Here is a 23,657-nt window from a genome sequence, read left to right on the forward strand (position 1 = left end):
TTGGGTACTGAGAATTGGCTTTGTAGACATCCTTTTCCATCTCGCAATCTTAAATCTACGTCATCAGACCTTTTAACCAACTTGGAAGGTTCCGTACACAGTTAAAACCATGTAAACAGAATTAACGTAAGGCCTAAATTAAATTACAGTAGATGTCAGAATATGTTAAAATGTCAAATCAGCCTATTTCCCAGTAATTCTGCATGGAATAGGGCCCTCTAAGGACAACAATAAAGACTGATTGCTTTATAGTTCATATATAATACTGCCAATTATTTACATAATAACATATGTTATTTTTTTTTGGATGAGTTAATACAGGTATAGTGTATCCCACTTGGGTTAAATTTAAATGCAATGACGACTCTGTAAGGGTATCTCCTATGAGTCTGAGTTAATATCATTAACTGAGTTAATGATATTGAAGGACAGTGGCGGGGCTGTTGCTAATTAGTATTGAATTAATATGTGTCTACCTAAGTAGAACTGACTATGGGCATACATACTCACAAATAGAGAGCAGTTCTGTTTTAACCTATAATCTGTTAGGTAAAGGCAATAAAAAATGCAATTTATAAAACAAAACAAAAAAACAACCCCCTCATAGAATCACAGAATCATAGAATGGCCTGGGTTGAAAAGGACCACAGTGATCATCGAGTTTCAACCCCCTGCTATGTGCAGGGTTGCCAACCACCAGACCAGACTACCCAGAGCCACATCCAGCCTGGCCCTGAGTGCCTCCAGGGATGGGGCATCCACAACCTCCTTGGGCAACCTGTTCCAGTGTGTCACCACCTTCTGTGTGAAAAACTTCCTCCTAATATCTAACCTAAACCTCCCATCTCAGTTTAAAACCATTCCCTCTTGTCCTATCACCATCTACCCTCACAAACAGTCGTTCCCAACTTCTGTTTATACGCTCCCTTCAAGTACTGGAAGGCTGCAATGAGGTCTCCCCAGAGCCTTCTCTTCTCAATGTTCCACATGAACATTTATCTGACAGTTATCATAGTTCATTGACATATAAATCCATGCAGTTAGTTTTTATTTTAAATTTGTCTTGCCTGAAACATGGTAAGCAGAAAACTCAGCACACATTTTATTTATTAATTGATATATATATATATATAATAAATTAGTTTTTGTCAGTCAAAGGAATGTTCTGTGTCCTGACTTTTTTATAATTACAGTAGAAGGATTAGACTAATTTAGGATTTAGGGCAATTGAAACAATAGATAAAATGGGACTGTTCTATTTGCATTGACCATGTAATTTCAAAAGAAAAATAGATTGCAATTACTTAGAAAAGGGTCTCAACATCGATAATCTAAAATCCAACAAATTACAGTCATTAAAACTATTTCTAATTTGATTTTACAACTTTGAAGTGGATCAAATGTTTTTAAACAACCAAATACTCTGTTCCCTGGGTTATGCTAGGAAAAACAAGAGCTTCATTGGTGAATGAGTGAAATGTATTATTTGGTACATCCATTTCCTGAGTTTTGTGATACTTCTGTTGAGTACAAACTTCTCACATCACATGTTCTCAAAGGAGGCTATCAGAAACTGATTCTCTTATTAATCTCAAAATCAAAATGAAGACTATGATTTCAAAGTTGTGACTCCTGCAGTATAGGAAATGACTCAGTGTCTTGTAGATCTCTCTCTATATGTGACTTCAGGGTATATGACCCCAGGCCCTTAAGAAAACCCAGGTCCTTGCTGGACTTGAAGGCACAGAAGGTATACAAGATTTTTTTCTTTTGTTTTTCATTTGGGGCTTGATTAACAAGCATGTTATAAATCACACTTGGAACTTATCTGTTTTTTTTTCTCAGCTTCATTATGTCTGTGAAACTATAGGAGAAAGATTTCTATAGTTCCTATTTAAATGTAGCAGTAAATGCAAACACAGAAAATGTAGAGATCTTTCTCTCAAGTGCTGTCAGTTATTTCCCATTCAGTATGCTTCTCCACATTTGCAGAAAAACTGCTGCATAAGTATGGATACAATGCTGAGGAATGGGCCAGAAAACACATTACAGAACAGAGGCCCTTAAAGCCATTCGGTTTTGAATTATGAGGCTTGCATTTCACAACCTTCATCTTTTCAGAGTGCATGCAAATGTATGTAAATTTCAGGAAGGGACTGAGGTAAATTCAAACTGAAGTTTTGAAAGAAGTGAGTGGAAGAGGAGCTCATGTGAGTTAAAAGGGTAAATAAACAGGAATGTCATGCAGAGAGCAATGCACGTACAGCATCTCAAAAAAGGTCATCAAACATCTGACCACCACTGAGAACTGTTTGCCATGTTATGCAGAAACACTGAAGTGACTTTTGATATTGAGAACCTCATTTATGACTACAGGTGAGTATAAATACGTATTTAACATACTGATATGGTAATGGTGAGTTATGTAAGGGTAATCACAAAGAAACAGAAAACACATAAACTGTCAGTTCACAAATTGGACTGTTTCAGTCAGCATTCCTGCATATTCACACAAAAACATATTTGTTTTAGTTATTACACTTTTTAAATTTAAGACCTCCATAAGTAAGTGCAAGTGTGAGTGAGGAGGGATAATTATTTCCATGCCTTCCATAAAGCTTCATATTGTGAAGCTTTAAAACACTCACCAAAACACAGCCCTGACTGGAAGAATGTATGCTTCTCATCAATGCTACTAAAAAAGTACTTTTTAGTTTAAAAAACAGAATAAATATTTGCAGGTGACTGGAGATCGCAGACAACCTGTGCTTTCAGTAGTTACAGTGCAAGCTTTCAGGGTTATTCCAAAAGGATGCAGAAAGTATTTAGGAAGCCAATGTGAAAAACTCCCCAGAACCTCCTCTTTAAGGACGTCTTTGAGTTTGCTGCTGCATGTGGAACAGTGACACCTAGTGGAAAGCTTTGAGAACTGCAGCGATCTCCCTAGAACAAAACAAGATCTGCATTTTGTAGCAATTGAATTTGTCACAATTTAATATTCTTAACATAATTTACTTACAGTTTGGGTAGTCAAGGAAGGTTTAAAGTCAAATTTATAAGCCTGGTGAAGTGTTTATTTTGAAATGTTCACTATTCAAGAATATCAGTAAAATTTTGGAATGAGGATCTGTTTATACTCTCACTCAGCAGTACTCCTAGAGGACTAAATACCATCTGCCATGCTCGTAGTTCAAATTCTAAGCAATATCTGCCTGTGAGCTATTGCATTATGTCAGCGGTATCAGAAACTAACAGATGATATTCAGCCACAATGGATTTTTACTTGCTAATTACAAATTAAGTCCCTGATGCTCAAACTGCAGGGCTCACTTTACCTGTTAAAGGACTGAGGTGCCCTGAGATCTCATATTAAATGGCAACATTACTCTTGTTATCACAATATGAAATTAAACACTGCCTGAAAGGTCGACTACGCTGAGGATAAGAGGAAAGAGAACTTTGGCAAGCAGATTTTTATTTTTATTTTTAATTTCACTTGGAACCCCCTAAAGTATGAAGAATTTCTTGTGTCCATAAATTCTGTGCCAAGCTAGATTAACAGAAAATTCAGCAATACTAATAGTCTTTTATTACATGGTCTATTACACTAGGAAAGACAGTCCTGATCGCCCATCTGATTCACAGCTGCAGAAAAGGCAATTTTCATTTTTCCAATCTCAGATCCAAGGAAAAGGACAAAATACTGAAATATTTGGGAATGGTCTGCCTTAGATGTACTAAATAAAGTACATTATGTTTCCCACTGCAAGAGATTTGCTCAGAGAATAGGCTGCTCTCTGAACTGTGTGATTTACTGTGAACCAAACTCATAAATGACACCAAAACTAAAGCTATTGGTATCTGGTGGTATCTCATGAACAACCAGGTACAAAAGCTTTAAATACATAGAATCATCACAGAATGGCCTGAGTTGGAAAGGACCATAATGACCATCTAGCTTCAACTACCCTGCTATATGCAGGGTCACCAAACACTAGACACGATACTGAAGCAACTGTGCATCAGTATTGCTGAAGAAGATTTCATAGGAGGAAGGCCAATATGTTTGTGTGGTTAAGCTTTGGTCCGTGTATGAAAATTCTATACTTAGCCCCATCAAACTGTAAGAATAAAATTAACCTTTCCAAATCAGGCAAGGATGACTACATCCATCTACATAGAATCAAACAAGCTTGTTCTTTGGTTTTGAAAACAGGTGCCATATATTATCTTATATCCATTTAGATGGATTATCTTCATTCTTTCAAAGTAGTGGTGGCTTTTTAGTTTGCCCATATATAAATATCAAAGTAGTCTGAAACGCTTGATGGAAGGCCATGCAAAGTTACTCCATGAAAAAGGCAAAGAAATTAATCCTAGTCTAACAGTGGGATTTTCTTCTTTCCCACAATGCTCTAGAGCACTTAACTCTCCCCAAAACTGGAATGCTTATAAAACATGAGTACATACACATCTGATTATCTTCATGCTTACCAATAATTCCATGGCTGTCAAAACTATTCAAGGTTTTAAAATTAATTTCACAAGAACAGGCAAGGTTAAAATCTTACTAGTGTTCTGTTTTGGCAACCTAGCCTTACATACAGAACCATTATGAATATTACTCTAAGCTCAAATTTGTAGGACATCCTCTCTCTTAATTCCTATCTCTTAATTGAAATGGACACTGTAGCAACATGACACAGCACAGGGTGCACCCTCAGCAAGTTTGCAGATGATACCAAGCTGAGAGGTGCAGTTGACATGCGAGAAGGAAGGGATGCCATCCAGAGGAATCTGGACAGGCTTGAGAGGTGGGCCCATGCCAACCTCATGGAAGTCCAACAAGGCCAATTGTGAGGTCCTGCACCTGGGTCAGGGCAATCCCAAGCACAAATACGGTTGGGTGGAGAATGGCTTGAGAGCAGCCCTGAGGAGTAAGGGTGATAGTTGATGAAGATTCAACATGAGCTGGCAATGCACACTTGCAGCCCAGAAGGCCAACCGCACCCTGGGTTGCATCAAGCACAACCAGCAGGTTGCAGGAGGTGATTCTGCCCCTCTGCTCTGCTCTCATGAGACCAGGAGTACTGTTCAGTTCTAGGGCCTCCAACACAAGGACGTCAAGCTGTAGGAGCAGGTCCAAAGGAAGGCCACGAAGATGATCAGAGGGCTGGAGCACCTCCCTTACAAGGACAGGCTGAGAAAGTTGGGGCTTTTCAGTCCAGAGAAGGCGCTGAGGAGACCTTATAGCAGCCTTCCAGTACCTAAAGAGGGCCTACAGGAAAGCTAGGAATGGACTTTTTATAAGGGCAGGTAGCAACAGGATGAGGGAAAATGGTTTTAAAATGGAAGAGGGTGAATTCAGACTAGATATTAGGAAGAAATTCTTTACTGCAAGGATGGTGAGACACTGAAACAGCTTGCCCAGTGTGGTTGAGGATGACTCCTCCCTGGAGGCATTCAAGGCCAGGCTGGATGGGGCTTTGAGCAACCTGAGCTAGTGGGAGGTGTTCTTGCCTATAGCAGTGGGTTGGTACTAGATCATCTTAAACGTCTCTTCCAACCCAAACCATTCTATGTTTCTGTCATTTTAGACTAGGGCTTAAGTCTTTGCACAAAGCTTTCACTAAAAAGTATATGGACTCTCTTCTACTGTATTAATTCCACCTCTTTTATACCCCCCTGCTCCCCTTAATGCACGAAAACCAGGTTACTCTGAGCAGAATTAATGTCTTCCTCCTTTTAACCAGTCTTTTTCTTCCATTTCAGTAATTTATTAAAAAAAGTCAAGCATAAAAAAAAACCCCCTAAGAATTATGAACAAAATAATGTAGAACAGTCTTTAAGTTTTTCCCCTTCCCTTCTTTTCTTCAAGTGAGAGAAAGAAATCATCAAAATTTCATCCAGTTTTAAGAAATGGTATTTATATAACAGCATTAAAATCATCATTTTAATTGCTTACACAAAATAAAAATAACTGATTTGGTAAAATCTTGCATGAGAGACAGAAAGATTAAAAAAACCTCAAGTTCACTTAAGTTACTGTGGATATTTTTATTTATAAAATGCTACTGTATCAGAACTATCTACTGACACTCAATACATAAATGAACTATGAAACATGATTTATAAAGAAGTGAAATGCTTCACAGAAGCATGGATTCCTGAGGTATTCTGAATGTAATTCTTCCATTTACTTGAATTCACAACGTAGCTCCCATTGGCATAAGTTAACAGAAGACTGGATACTTGATAAATACAATTCAACATAGTTTTTGTGGGGAAAAAAAAAAGATATAGGCAAATGGAAACTGGAAGGTTCTTTTACAATGCTATTAACAGACTTGGTCATGGTGAAAAAATTAGCTTGTATTGAAGGATACAAAGACCTGGTAAGCCCAGTTTTCTCAGTTTCATGAAGATCAGATGGCCTATGGGTACTTCCTTTCTTCACTGTCCATAGTCACAAGTTGCAAAGTCCCAGATATCAGACAAAAAATTGCTGCTTCTGGATAAACAAGGAGAAGGACTGACTATCTGGACAAGTATTATGAAAATTAAAAATGAAACAGTATTAGGCACTTTCACTTCTTTTTATCTTTTTCTGCTTTTATTCTCTGCTGTAGTGTCTTCAGTTCAGTCATTACATTTAAAGTTCTGTAAACCCAGTTGACCTGAAAAATAGGAAAATCATTACATTTAAATCCATCCATATACACTTAATTATCAACTTAAGAAGTATCCATATGAATACACACCACAATTATGATCGTATTCACCAGCAGAGGTGCTGAAAATACAAGTGAAATAAACATTCCTCTTGAATCAAAGTACTGGTATTTCGAAAACAGCCTGAAAGAAGAAGAATAAAGAAGAGAAATCTTTATTCAGCATGATTCACAGAACATTATACCTTCACAATATCTATTCAATGTGGATATTATACAGACAATCCTACTTCTTGGGATCTCCAAACATACACAAGCATTCTACTATACAAAGCTTGAAGAAATAGACTGTATAAGGTTTCTTTAAGGCTCAAGACCCCACATAACAACCACAGATAAAGTAACATACTGTGACTATATAAACAGGCAGATATATTTGTGCCTGTTTAAATCATGCTTATCCTGAAGTCTTTTAAATTACTTTTTTGATATTCATTTTGGTTATTCATCTTAGAAGAGGTAACTAAGTGGTTACTAAGTGTAATAAAGTTGTAATTTAGGTAACTGAAGCATAGATTTACAGTACTTTCTATAGATAAACTTAATTGCTAATCATATAATTTTCAGTTACATTGGGAAAATGTACAAAAACAAACAAACAAACAACAAAAACCAGAAAAAAAAAACAACCCACCACCACCCACCCAACCAAGACAAAAACCCAAAGCTCACATCCTGTCTGCTCTTTTACGTGTACCATTCAGACTTTCTCAAAAGCTTTGTATCCATGCAACAGACTCCTTGCCATCCCGTTCTACTGCTAAGTGGCTTTCCTCTTTGTTAAAGGCTTCTTAGGGAACAATATGAAAAAAACATTTTAGAACGTGCTTATAAATGTGAAATTAAAAACATTTACCTCCAGTTCATGGCTGCTAATTCATTTATATATTCAGCACAGTACACTAAACACACTGTAAAAAAAAAAAAAGTATTAGATTCAATATCCCTTTGAAAACAATCTGCCATTAGTTCTGCCTTGTGTATAATACATATATATCACACAGTATAATTTGTTGGTCTGTAGAAGATAAAACTATGCATTCACTACACATTCACTATTTAATCCGCTACAATCCGCTACAAAAGCAGATCTGAATTAACATCCCATATAGTTACTAACAAGTAGTAAGAAAAAAAAAATTAATACATTACAGGCCAAAAAAAAAAAAAAGACCCCCCCAAAAACCCACCAAACCAAACACAATGCAATATCTTAGTTAATTGAGCTTACAAGAGCTCAGAAAATAAATTATCAATTAAAAAAAAAACATTTTTTTTTCCAACAATCTTCTCTGTGACTGCTTTCAAGTTATGTCTGTAAAAAGAAATATCAAAGCTTCCCTATAACTGGTATGGAACTCAGATATCAAAGAATCACAGGGGTTGGAAAGGACCTCAAGAGATCATTGAGTCCAACACTCCTGCTAAAGCAGTTACCCTACAATAAGTCACAGAGGTAGGTGTTCAGATGGGTCTTGAATAGCTCCATAGAAGGAGACTCCAGCACCTTTCTGGGCAACCTGTTCCAGTGCTCCGTCACCCTTACCATAAAGAAGTTCTTCTGCATGTTTGTATGATATCATGCTCTAGTGCACACTTTTGTATCAATGATTACTATATAAATTAGGGTACTAAACACTTAAAGTACATTTATGAAGTTACACCAAACCCTTCCTGTACTGCATTGTCTGAATCTTAAAATGCTAGCAGGTTTTCAACAGGTGTACAGCAGAATATTCTGTTGCAGTGAGATAAAAGCTACTATATTCTTACTCAACAAATACAAGCAGTATAAGAATTCCAAACCAGTAAGACAACATAATGAGATCACAAGCTTAACAGGAAAGCAACAAAATCACAAAATGTTAAGTTTGTATCATTTTTTACTCCCCCCCCCCCCCAAAAAAAAACCCAGCAAAAATCATATTCAGTGACTTTAGAGATGACCTGCACAAGGTAACTGAACAGATAGTTTGGTGATGCAAGAAGGAGGAGCGCCATGACAGTGGATATGCTATCTTGTTTTTGCCATCAGCTGGATTCACTCAGCATGGCACTGAGAGAATCTCAGTATACATACACACTATAAACACCTCTACAGCTGTTCAGTTGTCAAGGTGAATCAATGTGACTATTTAACATATTTTTTTAGTTACGTATTACTACCTGCAATACAAAGTTATTTTTATTGCAGACATACCAAAAGTAGTACAGTTTTTCAGATATAAACTGACTGGGACTTAATGTGGGTATTTTTATCCACTCTTCTCGTTAACAACCATCACACATTAACCACATCTGGGTTAAAAAACCAGCAATGATCAGTTCCATTGTATTTCAAGTGCACTTAGAACTTGGGCATTCAAGCTAGTGTTAGTAACACTAGGAATACTTTAGATAGCCTGAGGTAAGTAGACCTAGAATGTTGTGGGAATTCTGTATGTCTAGTAACGAAGCTGAGAAAGAAAACCCTGTATAGGGCATTTTGATTTGGCCCTCTGTGGATCACTGTAAACTCCGCAGTTAAAAGTAATGTACAGAAATTACTGATTTGTAGGGAAATTTCCCTTGGGGGAAATTTCTGTCACTGAAACTCTGGCTTTAGCTGAGTTATGTATCTGCAGTTTTAATGAAGCTATGATTCTTTCACCAATTTGATTAGTTAAGTGGCATTTTTAAATGTCAACATAGCCTTCAAGCATTGACTGCAAACCTCTTTGAATTGTTTATCCTACCTCCACTACTGCAGAAACATGTCGGAACTGAGGTATTGGGTAAAAACAACAACAAAAAATACAGTGAGGAAAACCCAACCCATGGCAAGAACCAAGGATTCTCATAAAGCATACACGGGTTTACTTGTAAGACACAGATTTAACTCAAATCCATGCTATCTTAATTTAAATAAAATGGTGTCTGTAACATTTGGAACTAGTCTTGCTCTGCCACACCACTGTCACAGCTGGCAGCAGGGCCTATGGTAACCCTGCTCCAGAAATGAACCCATCTGAAAGCTGACTGTATTGATCACACTGCAACATTGAAATAATGCAGAGTAGAAAACCGCTTCTGTCTGTTTTTCAATTTCTTGTCTGCTTCTCCAGTGCATCAATAGTTTCCTGAGCTACTGTGTAACACGCAGTACTAAGCATGTGTATCTATACTATACACCTATTCCTCCTATCAATACTAGTAGTTTCAAGCCTCTGCTTCATACAGTCTTGTAAGCTAAGTATCTATAGCTTAGAGCTGCTCTGAAACAGTTAGATACATGACGTACAGACACACACATGACCACAAGAGAAGCATTTCACACTCACTTTATCAGTCGCAAAGCTTATTACAGAACTCTTTGCTAAACAAGAAAACTACCCCTAACATAATGTAAATGCAATTAACCCTGATGACATTAAGAGAGGAAGGAGTTCACGAGGAAGCACAGATGCGTTACTCACCCATGCAGAGAAAGTGCCCTATTTGCACCCGGTAGTGCTGGAAGGAGAAGCAAGTCAGGAGGAAACACAGGACGTGGAAACCCGCCAGCCCCAGCAGCCAGGGCTCGGCCCAGTCCGTCCTCTGTGGAGGAAGAGAAAGGAGATGTGGCGACCACGGGAGACGCGTCCCCAGCCGTGACGAGCGGCCTGCCGCCTCCCGCACCGCAACCAAAACCCAGCTCTGTCACGGAGCGCGCTCACCTGCGTGACCGAGCACCCAACGCGAGCACCCCTCCCCCAACAGACGGGAAGGCTCCCGCTACACGCAGGGGTCGGTACCTTCTCCCCTTCCCTCCCACGGACGGTTCCTCACCGCCAGGATGGTGGACAGCCCAGGCGGACCGTGCAGCGGCTGCTCCATGGCGACGGCGACACTCCGCATCCGCACGGCCGAAGCCTCGCGAGAAGACGCCCAAATAGCCAGCGAGACCATCTTCTCGCGAGAACCTACAGCAACCGGATCACTGCCCCGTGGCGCTGGCTTGGAAGGGAGATGCCTCGTGGGGCGGGAAAATGGCGGCTGCGCCTTTAAGTGGGAGGGGTAGAAAGGTGGATGTTCTGGGCTCAGATAGCCTCTCAGGCAGGTAGCCTGCGTAAGGTGTTGCCTCTGCTGGTTCTGTTTGTGAAGTAGTAGTCCTCAGAAATAGTGCTTTGGGAAACTGGCAGAAGCTCTGGTGTTTAGTGTTTCAGTCTGAAGTTAAGAAGTTAGTGAGAGGGACCAGAAAACAAAAGAGCTAACCGACTCCACACACTAAGTTAAGTCACATGAAGAGTATTCTTTGCCAGAAGAAAAGAACATATGTATTTTAACAATCTTATTACACAATTTAAAAGGAATAAGACATTTAAAGGGTTAATAACTCCTTTCACTAAACGCATGCAGGGCTTTAAGTGCCCACTCCTGTGTGAGACCCATTGCTTTTTGGGAACTTCAAGCTCAGATCCATCTGCTTCCCACCAGACCTTACGAATCCTAATGGGATTATCTTTGTCAAACGTGACCTATTGTCATGCTATCTTACCATTGCTCCACACTCTGCTTTATTTATTTATTTATTTATTTATTTATGTGTTTTGCTTTGTTTTCTGTGGCTTTGGTTTGCCAGTTCTGAAATTTGGGATTTTTTTTAAAAATTTTTATTTTTTTTTCCCCTGGAGTGTTTAGAAATGCTTGTCTAAGAAAGTACTACTAATGCTATTCTCACTTACTCTACTACGTAGCCAAATCCAGGCCAGCACTGTGAACTGTTTTCTTTTTACTGTCACACACTGGCAATGTAGTGTGAGATAGCTGACACTGAGGATGTTTCTCCCTTTTGCTTTAGGTTTTTGGTATTCTTTTTCTCAACAACAACAGCATCTGGAAGCAAAGCAAGGGATTTACTTAAGGCACATTTGAGTTAGGCAGGGTAGTGCAAACACTGTCATTTCTACTAATGTTTTCCTCCAGATTTTAAAACCGTGAAAAACATCCCATATTTTAGATAGGGAAACAGTGCCAGAAGAAATTGACTTGTCATTTGATAAGTCTTATGATTAGTGTAATAAATTAAATGGGTTGGGATTTTTGCAAATGAGGAATCAGCTTTTGATTGCTCAGTAATTGACTAGAGTAACCATCCGCCAATAGCTGATGGTTCATTTCATTTAAGTGAGTGAAGCTACTTTATGAGCAAAATATGCTGGCCAGTGGTGAGTCTGTGCTACAGACAAGGTGAGTAGATGGACAATCAATGGCTTATTGGGGCTATAATGCACTGTATTAAAAAATTTATGTAGCTTTTACTGTAAGCCAAAGTAGAAACAGTGTAAGGTGATTTTTGGTTTTGTTTTGTTTTGTTTTTGTTTTTAGTAGTGAAATAGAAGTTCCTTCTGCAATAAAGCCAGTAACACTTTTCGTCACAAGGTGGTAGCAGATGTGTAAGTATTACCAGCACTTTGATGTGATATAGGTTAAGTCTCATACATTTTCAGCAGAGAATGAAATGTGAAATATGAAATTGATGTACTTAGGAATTAACAAATGCACACTGCTATTTTATAAGTAAGCACCTGTATGTTTACCCCTCTGCAGCATTTTGCAGAACCACTATGCTATGTTTACATCCTAATTTTTTTAAAAAGTGCTCTAGAAGGAAATATACAGTGCAATGGTAATATATAAATGTATCTGGTCTTTTCATTATAAGTAGGTTGATCAAGTGGTGTCGAAAACTCAGCCTCTTCTAACCATGCTACCATATTATTCAAGCAGGTTGGATAAAATATCCTCCCCAAAGTGGATTGATTAAAGCATTTTTTTCCCTTTTAGCAAATGAAAATCTTCATTTGTTTTCCACAGGAAGGGATCTAAAATCACACATTTGTCTTAAGTTTATTTATAAGGTAAAAAAAAAACAAACTGTTGGGAAAAAAAAGGTAAGGAAACCCAAATTTAAGTGCTCAACCCTAGGTATTCGCTAGCAGATTCTATAGCACTCTGTTAAACACTACTTGGAAATGTCCTTTTATGCTTGCTGTTGAGAAACTTCAAAGGAATGGAAAAGAGATTTGTTTTACAAATTCTTTACCAATACAGGAAATGTTTCATTTTTTATTTAATGAGTCTTAGAATTAGTGGATAGTTAGATATTTTTTTCATGTGTAGTTTCTACCTTAAGAAAATAAAGTGCCTTTCATTGTGAGATCCATATTTTAAGTATCTTTGAAAAATGGAATATCAATTTCTGATGTCCTTGTATTCAGCAAGCCATGTCCCACACCCTTTTTTCTTAGCTTTTCATAAATTAAGCATTCTGTGTTTGTAGGGTATGTTCCATTGTGAAGTGGATTTCATTTAGGAGTACTGGAATTGTCTTGAGCTATCTAAACATTTCAAGCTGTTGTTTGTGAAATAATTTACAACGCTCTCAATTTAAACAGGCAGTTCCATGCGGGAAAGTTATTAGGAACTTTCTTGTCTTTAATGATCAATTAAAAGAATACAAAATGCAAAATGTAGTGTATAAATATCTTAGTGTGATGAAGTAAGTCACTGTACATGCTCAGATGTCCTGATCAGAAGTCACACATCAGGAGAATTGAACACAGTCTGAAATTATTCTGCTCTTCTTTTCCATAGCGTGCACATCAGTCTATGGCCATCTGGTCTCTCAAGGTCTTGCTGGAGTTGATGAAGTGCACATTTTTCTCTGTGCATCTCTGAATCTGATCTTCAAGCAGAGATCTCCAAATGCACAATCAGGAATTGTTACTATATGCTGCTTTCAAGAACATCTGAGTTGTTGACTGCACCCTGCAGACCTGTTGTCATGTTACTGTTAGGTTTTCCAGTTATTTTTCATCCCTGTTTGGTTTGTCATGTGGAAGGATGGTAGCAGAGCTGGACTGCAGTGAGCAGTGGGAGATGTGGTGGTGAATGTCTCGTGCTTGGTTCAGCCACTGCTCACTTCTTCTGTAGAGAAAGAACTTTCCTCCATGCTCTTCCCAAGGGGAGGACAGACGGCTTTGCTGCTGAATGGACAGATCTTTGGCTTAAGGCATCCCACCTTCTGGTAGATACAGCCGCTTTGTCTACAGTTAGAAGTTAAGCATGGCTTGGCTTGAACTGCCTCCTCTGGAACACCAGCAACAGTGGCTTCCCACAGCTTGGGTCCAGCCAACAATTACTGTCTCATCCTATCCCTGGACAAGATCTGAGAAAGATATCTGAAAAAGACATATTCAACAGTGACCCCCTTCCATGTTTCTGGAGGGTCAAAACTTTGACGGAGTGGGAGCTCCTTTGATTTTTGGTCCTTTAATTTTCTCTATGCTTTTTCCATCCCTTTCTGTGTTCGTCACTTCGTTTCTCTTCCTCTGGCTCAGCTGTCTGCGACTCCATGCATGTGAGCAGGGCTGAGATTCTCCAAGGGACACAAATGGCAGCTATCTCAGGGGGCAAAACGAAGAGCTAATAGATATATTCTGTGTCTCTGTTAGGGAAGAAAAAAGCTGTCAGGAGACAATAGCAAGCAAGTGAATGATGCAACACCTCAGCAGACCCTCAGCCAAAGCAGAGATAGGAACTGCACACACATAGAAGCTAGTGACATGTCTACTTAATTTCTCTGCTTTGCAAAGATCTTACTGCAGTTTTGCTGTGGGGCCAGTGACTGCTCATTGCTGGCTGTCTCCAAATGTCTTGTTGGCTGTTGCATGTGTACAGACTGCATTGGGCAGTCTTTTCAGTGATTTGAGACTAGTATAAAAATAGACTGAGCCTGGAAGTCTGGATTATCATCATTGCTATGGACCCTTCCAAGCTGTCATTTTATATGCCCTGAATATTTTCCTTATTTTCATGGTTGTGCTCAAAAGCTGGCTCAAATTCTCAGTGCAACTGTAGTGAACCTTGGTCTCTTATTCATTCTAATACACACTTCACTAAAAGCCTTCACCATCTCAGACCTTTCTGTCATCAAATACATGATTTTGAATGCTTCCATTATATTTGCATCTGCTGTAATTTTACTTTTTTTTATAGTATCAGCTTTCATTAGTTATGATGTATTTGGAAATCAGTAATAATAATAGTTTTTTCAAGATTTCTTTTGAAATATTTTTTTAAACTGCCTGTAGATTGTTCTGGGGTATGTCACTTGTACATTTCAGGTTTAGACAATGGATGCTACTTTATCAAACCTTGAGAAAGGCCTCTAGAGGTCTGATGTACATTATTTTATAATTTTAATTTTCCAGCGATACAGACTGGGACTAAGTGGCTCGGAAGCAGCACTGCTAAGTACAACTGGGATGTCCTGTTGGACAAAAAACTGAACGTAAGCCATCAGTGTGCTCTGTCAGTAAATAATGCCAAAAGTCTCCTGGGCTGTATTAATAGCATACCAAGGAGACTAAGGGATTCAACATTCATTAGGCAACTTCTGTCTCTAGCTTTGGGTACCTCAGATACAAGGAAAATAATGATAAACTAGTAGTGCAGTAGTGCAACAGAGAGCAGTCAAAATGTTTAGGGAGTTGTAGCATTTGTCCTTGGTGGGAGACTGAGAGAAGTAGACTTGTTTGGCCTAGAGAAGATACCTAATAGCAGCCTACCAGCACCTATGAGGAAATTATCAAAAGAGATGAATCCAGGCTCCTTTGGTGTTTTAGTAGGAGGATGAGATGCAGTAGGCAAAAACTGAGACTAGAAGTTTGGCTGGATGTTAGAAGAAACTTTTTGCCCATGGGGGCAAACAAGCAATGGAATAGGTTATCCAGAGTAGTTGTAGTGTGTTTATCCTTGTGATTTTTCAGAATCCAGCAGGATAAAACCCTGAGCAACCTGACCTGGCCTCCTAGTGAATGGAATGAGCTCCTAAGGTCCCTTCCAACCTGAATTATTCTGATTTCGTGGTTCTGTATTTTAAATGAGAAAAAAATCAACTGCTTAGTTGTGTACACTAAACAATATTGCATTAGCCTGAAATTTAAATTGATGTTTTGTATGGATTTTTTTTTGTTTTTTTTTTAGAGTCTTAGTCTCTTAAATTCATCTCTTTCATCTACGTTCTGTCAGGGATTTTTTTCTCAGTGCAGAATAGCTTCAGGCTTCAACTTTTCTTCCTCCACTATTCCCAAACCTTACAGACAGTCTGAAATGCAAATATATTTTTGTTCTTTACCTACCAACATGACTGCCTATTAAATTATTCTGCTAATCCCACAAAAGATCTCCTCAGGATTCTTTCTAAGCCCCACTATGTTCTGGAAAAGTAACCAGATTTTACTTCTTTTGGGTCTTTGTCCAGAGTAGAAGAGGCCAAACATAATTGCAAGCAAAAAAGAAACAACAGCCCTGGCAGTATTAGATCCTGCTCTTAATTATGCACTCTACATTCACTGTGACTTCCTTTGAAGCTTTCTTCTCTCAGAATTGCTGCATTGATTGTTTTTGGGTTTTTTTTTTCAGCTCAGAAGAACCACATTATGTCATTCCACAGGATGGGTTGAAAATTAAATACTTTTACATTTCTTTGATGCATGACTGCAGTGTGCGTAGCACGTAATTCACTGCATTGGAGTTACAATACAGCTATTGTTACAAAAGGGCAAGAAGGTGTCGAGATATTTAGTGTGTACAGCAACCATTATGATTTTGTCTGGATTTCTGGAACTTAATGTTAAAGTGTATTTTCTCCTTAAGGTTATGAGTGTATGGCACATCCTGGCCTCTTTTGCCTCTTGTTCTTAATGTGCAGGGAAGTGCATGCTACATGGAGGAGGAAGCAGAAAGAACAGAATCTTCAACTGAGAGACATTTTCTCAGACATATACTTGTTCTGAGGGATCTCATCCTCTTCATCTAAGAAAGTGAGCACTCTGCATAAAATCTTCTACTTCAGAGTTTGTGCTTCTTCATGGTCACCATCTTTCTTTAAAGAATCTGAAGAGGAGAGTGGAAAAACTGGGTAATATTCAGCAACAGAGAAGTCAGACATAGCTAGAAAGCTGGTATCTCCACCTTTTGATCCTGGAGCTATCCATGGTTATCACTTTCTTTTGTTTGTCTATTGCCTGTCCTTAGCAGTTCATAATTCTGATGGTGCTGTTGGGCCAAGTGAAATTGCTAAGAGTTTGAGCTATGAGAATAAACCAGCTGTGCTCATATGTACATTCCTATCAGATGTACTGCACAGAGTTCCTACAGCAGAGCAAAGGAAAGCTGCACATTAATCTTTGTGAGCGTCTGTAGTAGGAACAGAAATTCAGCTTCCTCATCCTTGTACAAGGAATAAATTTTTAGATGTAAACTTTAAGGCACTAGGAAGGGAATTATATAATGAGTCAATTCAGGAAAAAAAGAAAAAAAAAAAAGGTTTAGCAGGCTGCACACATGCCTAGAAAACCTTTGAGAAAGGTCAGTTTGCACAGGCACTTCCAAGTGAGTGCTAACTGTGTAAATTGTGTTGCAGATAGTATTTTTTTTTTGTCTAAGACTACATTTTAGAGCTGCAGATCAAACAACTGCAGGCCTAATGGCAGAATTTTTATTTCCAGGTTCAATTTTTAGCATTGCAGGGTCACATGATATTTTGAAAAAGAAACACATAGGAATGGATCTAGTCTTAAAATTGTCGCTTGCAGAAAAACATTGTAAAAGATGTAGTTGCACACTGAAGTGGTGAATTTTGAAAGAGGTGGCCCATTTCAAATTTAGAGCTGTGTCTTTTAGGCAGAAGAATCCTAGGACTAAAGGCTATGGTGCAGTTGTATCTTTTTGAAAAATAAAGTCTGGCTTTATCAAACTGCAGCCTACTGTCTCTATTTCGGGGCTCCCCAGTTACAAGGAAGATAGTAGCTTACTGGACCAAGTCAGTGGATGATCTCTGCTATGATTAGGAGTCTGAAGTCCAAGACATACAAGGAGAAGTTGAGAACCTATCTTTGAAAGCTTTGTTTGTTCAGAGGTAAGAGAGAAAACGAAGATAATATTACACTGTTGTTAACGTTGTTGATCAGGTGTGATTTCTCCTTTAAAAACCTATGCTGACAACTCCCAGTCACCTTCTTGTCCTTCATATTGATGGAAATATTTTTTCAGGGTTATTTAGGCTATTAACTTCCCACAGACTGAAGCAAGGCTGTGGAACCAAACCCTTCTTGAAGACAGGAATGACACCTCATTTTTTTTTATTTTTATTTTTTTTTCCCAGTTTTAGGAACCTTCCCTGACTGCATTTCAATGATAATTTTTGGTTTTGCAAGCAAAAGTTGACTACCATGAGTAGTGCTGAAGCCAAAGATTATGTATGTTTCTATACCTTACTAGATCTCAGGGCCACTAAGATGGTTAGAGGGCTGGAGCACCTCTCCTATGAAGAAAGGTTTGTGGGAACTGGGCTTGTTCAGCTTGGAGAAGAGAAGACTCTGGGGAGACCTCATTGCAGACTTCCAGTACTTGAAGGAAGCGTATAAACAGAAGTTGGGAACAGCTATTTGTGAGGGTGGATGGTGATAGGACAAGGGGGAATGGTTTTAAACTGAGACAGGGGAGGTTTAGGTTAGATATTAGGAGGAAGTTTTTCACACAGAAGGTGGTGATGCACTGGAACAGGTTGCCCAAGGAGGTTGTGGATGCCCCATCCCTGGAGGCATTCAAGGCCAGGCTGGATGTGGCTCTGGGCAGCCTGGTCTGGTGGTTGGCGACCCTGCACATAGCAGGGGGGTTGAAACTCGATGATCATTGTGGTCCTTTTCAACCCAGGCCATTCTATGATTCTGTGATTCTGTTATCTTTCTGAGGCCAAATATCAGCTCTTGTTCTGTTGAAACAGAGGATTTCAGGAAGAAGTATGTATCTGCTCAGGAATCATATCCCACTCCTCTGTCCTGGAAAAGTATTTCACAGCTGGAGATCCACTCCTCTGGCTCTCTTCTCTCATTTTCACTTCCAGTGTCCAGTCCTTCCATTCCCCATTTATACCATAACCAGTACTGCCAGAAAGTAAGGTAGCATCAATTTGGGTTTTTTTGTTTGTTTGTTTTATTTTTTAAATCTCTCATGCAGTGCCTTTTGATGGCATCCTGGAAAGCGAAAAGTAGGAAAGAAAAAAATACAGCAGAGGGAGGACAATGACAAAATGTGGTAACTACTGGAGTGCCGCTGAAAATCTATGCCTGTATTATGGATTAAAGGATAATACTTACCTGCGTGCTTGACCTCACCACCCCCTGCAGTATTTGCAAGAACACCTGTAACATTTATATTTTGCAGTCTTCATTGCAGCATCCTTTCATGCTGTTTTCTCTGGAGTGAAATTAAATTTTACATTACTTAATAGCACTGCCTCTGTATGGTTTCAGAATAGACTTCACTAATGCATGACTGGATGTTGCATTTACATGAGTGTGTGTAACATACAGTAATTCAAGGGTAGGGAGAGAGACTTATTCATGGTTGTCCAAATGAAAAAAGTCAAATATATGATCCTATGAAAATATCTAGTCTGTCTTCCTCTCCCTCTTTCCTTTAAGTCAAACTGCTGCAGCTGTATGGACACATTTGCTCATGTGGATGCTCATTAGCTGTTGCTAGAGGAAAGATGCAGACCTGGCTCTCACCACTAGCAGTAGATGAGTTACCTTCCATGAGTTCCATCCAAAGGTTTTGAATTTCTCCCTCTGGTCACTTCCAGGCCCCACGGGCTGCAGGTTGAATTCTGAAGTAGCCTTGGTTTTATTCTCTCAGACAAAAATCTTTGACTTCCTGTGACAAGGATGGATTTGGCTGGCTTTACCAGGGGCTTCGTTTCTGTTCTTGTTTTTCAAATATGTTGTCTTCAGCATTTTGTTTTATGTTATTATTCTTTTTTTTTTTTCCTAGCTTGATGCAGCATTGATTCTGTAAGATGGGACTTTGCAGGGATTAGCTTCCATGTGACCTTGGCAGACTGTTGTCGGGTTATTCAACCCCCTAGCTAAATGTTTAGTCCTTTGTCTGGCTGAGTTTACCAAAGCAATACTCTCTGATGGGACTTAGGTGGTAACCCTTAGGTAGCTGATTTTGGTTTGGTTCTCCTGAACTGAAGGTGTTAAGGTTGCTATAAAATCACTTGCATTGATGAGGCTGATATGGTGTTGAAGCTGTAGAAATTACAGGTACAAGTTTGTATTTTGTAAGGACTCAAAAGTTGGTCTTTACTGGAAACCACAGGCTAGAAAATAAAGATCCCTTAAGGTAGGCTGAGGAAGAAGGCCTAATGAAGAATACTCGGTACTTAAAGAAATTTGTGGGAACTTCTACAGAAACATTCAGAACCATATTTATTTTAGTTTGTTTTTGTTTAAATTGAGGGAATTGAATACTTGTCTGTGTAACTGATAGCTTACTTGATTTGATCTGTATACCATATTCAGGAAAAATCAGAGTACTGCATTCTACCATCTGTTAACCACTGATTATTGCTTTGTTTCTACAGATATCAGGGGTATTTTTACAGCTTACGTGCTTGGGTTTTTTTGTTTGTTTGTCTTTAGTGCTGTTATCAAGCTAAGATTGTTATAGGAAAGCAGTTCTTTCATGCACCTTTATTGAACAGATAAAAAATGAGAATGTGCTCATCAATTTCCAGTTGCAGATTCCTGAGGAAGGATATATGAACAGGAAAAACAGATAGTGATATTTGCCTAGTGATACTTGCATAGTGAATTCTCTCAGCAATCTTGCAGCTCTCTGCTTCTGCATGTTGAGAGCTGGAAGAAATTTGCTGACTGAGATTTGAACTGAAGTTGCTAAAGGCTCAGTGCATACCATTAACCAGTTCCCTGGAGAATTCGAGAAACAAGATTAAAGAGTATTGTCAGCAAATTACATATGCAATAAAAATGGGGTAATACAGCTAATTGTGAGGCTATGCATACATACATACCTTAGTTCATGGTGGAAGGTAAGGAGATTAAATGAACATTCAACAGTCTTCTGTTGAGTAACAACAGTAGATGGCACTCTTTGTTCTTCTTAAGTACATTCCTTTTTCTGTTTTTTTTCTTTCTTTTTTTTTTTTTTCCAGGAACATTGTATCATTTCAAGCAGTGTTCAACAAACAGGTTTTAAGATACGCTCAGATAAAGGAAGTTTTGTGCTAAAGATCCACATGGTAATAAAAAAGCCCAGCATACCTTTTAAGTTTATGGAGCAGTTACTTATGCTTCCTGCGGGTGTTAATAATTGGCCTTTTAGTCCCTACTGCTAAATATTTTCTGTGGGTACAAAGGCCCTGCAGACTTCTGTAGGACCCCCTTTGTATATTGAGAAAGAAGAAAATTTTTCCACCAAGACTTGTAGAATCACGTTGGGAATCTCTGTGGCATTGATGAAAACTGTTACTATTTTTTTTTATTTTGTTTTGTTTTTTTTTTTTTCTCCTAAGTGCTATAACCTTACACCTCTTTTGATAATTCTGCCAGGTGCACAGTATACTGCCCTCCCAGTATGCTGTAAATGGAAACCATCATGAGCCTTGGTTTAGTTACACTGTGTTCTACAGCTGTTCTGCTGCTGTTAAGAAAGAGAAGTCAGCTTCATGTTGTAAGAAAGCTGATGGACAAGCAGGCAGCAGCTAGAGTGGTTCTGATGTTTCTATGCATGCCATACACATAGTACCTGAGCACTCACTGTGTTTAAGCAGTAGTGCCCCATGATATGTTTTTATTAAGCAGAATTTCTTTTTGATGTACGTGGTCACTGCTGCCTTCTAATAACATTTATAACTCTCATAGAAAGCTAATTTGAGATCCCTAGTAACAAGGAAATTAAAATTTAAGGATGCTGATGATTTGGAGACTGCCATGTTCCATGTTGCAACTGTGATTGCTGTCTCTAGAGCCCTGGCCAGCTGCTCAGAAATGGATGATCTCCATGTGATAATGTGATAATGTGATGAACTGTAGTATCCTGACATAAAATTCCATTGCTGAAAGAAGGAAAGATCAGAATTTCTTGGAGAAGAGAGGCTTCTTGGAGAAGTGTTACTAGGTAAGTAGAAGAGCACAAGTGTTTGCCTAAAGCAGGTCTAGGCCATCTCTGAAGTGAACATGAGCAGATGCTATTGGGCTTCCATTCATGAGAGTCCGAGCTCCTTGTAATCTCTAGACAGTCCTGAAAGAGAAACTGCCCTAGAAAAAAAGATGCAAGGATTACTTTACAATGTTCTGAGAGTGAAGATTTTGGTAGAGAACAGGTTAGAATGCTGTGCATAGTGGAAAATATGGATTAGGGTTTAGTGTGTGAAGGGACATGTGCCTCTCTGGCTTATTAAGATAGCTTTGAAGGTTATGGAAAATCCGCATGAAACCAATCTTGCTGCATTCATGTATATATTGTCAGTAGGATTAGTACTGGAGTGCAATTTGACCTTTCTGTATGCCTATTTCTGTATTTGGGAAATTTATTGATATGCAGTAAGGTTCAGTCTGAGTGTGTGCCAAAATGTAGGCAATATGCAATCAGGGAAAGAGGGACTAAAACTTGAGTGCAAAGTTATTAATATGATGGATGAATTCCAGTGAGAATCCATATGAGACATGAAGGAAAAAAATATGATTTAAAAAAAGAAAAACATCTGAAACGTATAATATAAACCAAATCTTTTTTTTTCCTGTTATAATTAAACATTGTTCTGCAGTGTTAAAAGCCAAAGTGTTTGATTTCCACATCAGTCTCCCTGAAAACACTGCTGTTAATAACTCTCAGTTTGAAGAGTCCTCTGTCATGAACAGTGAAGATCTTCATTAGTTACAAGCACTGAAGACGTGAAGAAGGTACCTGGTTGCAAATATAGCAAAGTGGACATCTTCAGGAGTTCTAATTAATGCTTCTATGAAATAGATAAAAAAAAAGAGAGAGAGAGAAATAGTACACTGGAGTATACCTGAGTGCTATTCATGGAACAATTACATAATGAAAGAACAATAGGATTTTCAGCTTTTCACATTTTCTTGAGACATTATGAAGAATCTGGCAGTGATGTGTATAAGAACAGTAAATTGAGAAAAATGGTAAGATAAAATGCAGTTTCATTACAATGGCATTAGCAGTAAGCTAATCTCAGTGGTAACTTGTATGTTGTAATTACTAGATTCACAGTGCATGATTAATGGCAAATGCAAAGCTGAAACAATTATGTTTCCTAAATATGTCATACTCTATCTGAAACTGTAGTAATTAAAATGTTTAAAAATGAATGGAGTTAAATTATTCTTATCTCATTTGCTGTATGTATGACACATGAAAATGAAATAACATTTAGGTAAGCATAATTTAAGTATCAAAAGAAAATGTTAGAAATGGAAGCTTGAATTGCGAAGTCAGAAAATAAGAACAATTGACTTAGAATATTGATTCTTTCAAAAATGTATATGAGCGTGAAAATGTGTGCACTTGGCATTCTCTCCTAACAAAAAAGTTTGAGGAAAAAAGGTGTAAATTACTTTTTTTTTTCCGGCAGTGTTTTTCAGGGAATAAGAATTCTTAATTTCTGCTTTATTAATAAGAATGTTGACTATAGATGCTGAAGTGGGCAGGAGACTTGGAAGCCTTGAAGGAAGCCCAGTTTTATGGAGTATACACACAAGAGCTAGTCAGCTCTTGTTTTTGAAGAAAAAAAAATATCAATAATTATTTTGCTCCTTATAAATAATGTTGATTTTTTTTTAACGAGAATTCCTTCTGCCTGCTTTTATCCTTTCATTCTACTTGATGATCAAGTGTCATTTTTGATTATTTTTTTTTAAAGAAGCTTGCAAACGAGATCAATCCACGAGTCTGCCCTTGCTAGTCATGAAATATTCCTTTTGCTTTTCCTACATTACTAAATTGCCTGCATTTTTTCCCTTGATATTAGAAGAATATCTTCTTGTGCAGAAAGGAAGTTTAACTTTTGTTTTTATT

At 38.3% G+C, this 23,657-nt stretch overlaps 1 protein-coding gene and 1 long non-coding RNA gene across 9 annotated transcripts; one reads left to right on the forward strand and one right to left on the reverse strand.

Annotated features, from left to right (window-relative positions):
• Nucleotides 1-5,894: 5,894 nt before the first annotated feature.
• Nucleotides 5,895-10,625, reverse strand: TMEM18 (transmembrane protein 18). Its single transcript, NM_001012698.2, has 5 exons — nucleotides 10,539-10,625; nucleotides 10,187-10,307; nucleotides 7,588-7,642; nucleotides 6,762-6,855; nucleotides 5,895-6,677 (listed from the first exon to the last, which is right to left on the reverse strand). Exons 1-5 carry the CDS (start codon nucleotides 10,605-10,607, stop codon nucleotides 6,588-6,590), a joined length of 429 nt encoding a protein of 142 aa, NP_001012716.1. The 5' UTR covers nucleotides 10,608-10,625; the 3' UTR covers nucleotides 5,895-6,587.
• A 63-nt stretch (nucleotides 10,626-10,688) lies between these two features.
• On the forward strand, nucleotides 10,689-22,951 carry LOC121110300. Of its 8 annotated transcripts, XR_005858233.2 has the most exons (7): nucleotides 10,689-11,939; nucleotides 12,078-12,145; nucleotides 13,347-16,579; nucleotides 17,442-17,676; nucleotides 20,779-20,865; nucleotides 21,592-21,743; nucleotides 22,393-22,951. It is a non-coding gene; the product is annotated as an uncharacterized LOC121110300 (long non-coding RNA). The 8 variants fall into 8 exon arrangements; XR_005858234.2 differs by having other exon boundaries at nucleotides 10,689-12,145; nucleotides 17,521-17,676; XR_005858236.2 differs by having other exon boundaries at nucleotides 10,689-12,145; nucleotides 17,550-17,676.
• The last annotated feature ends 706 nt before the right edge of the window (nucleotides 22,952-23,657 follow it).

The sequence above is a fragment of the Gallus gallus genome, chromosome 3 (assembly GCF_016699485.2).
Source record: "Gallus gallus isolate bGalGal1 chromosome 3, bGalGal1.mat.broiler.GRCg7b, whole genome shotgun sequence".
Classification (NCBI taxonomy): Eukaryota; Metazoa; Chordata; class Aves; order Galliformes; family Phasianidae; genus Gallus; species Gallus gallus.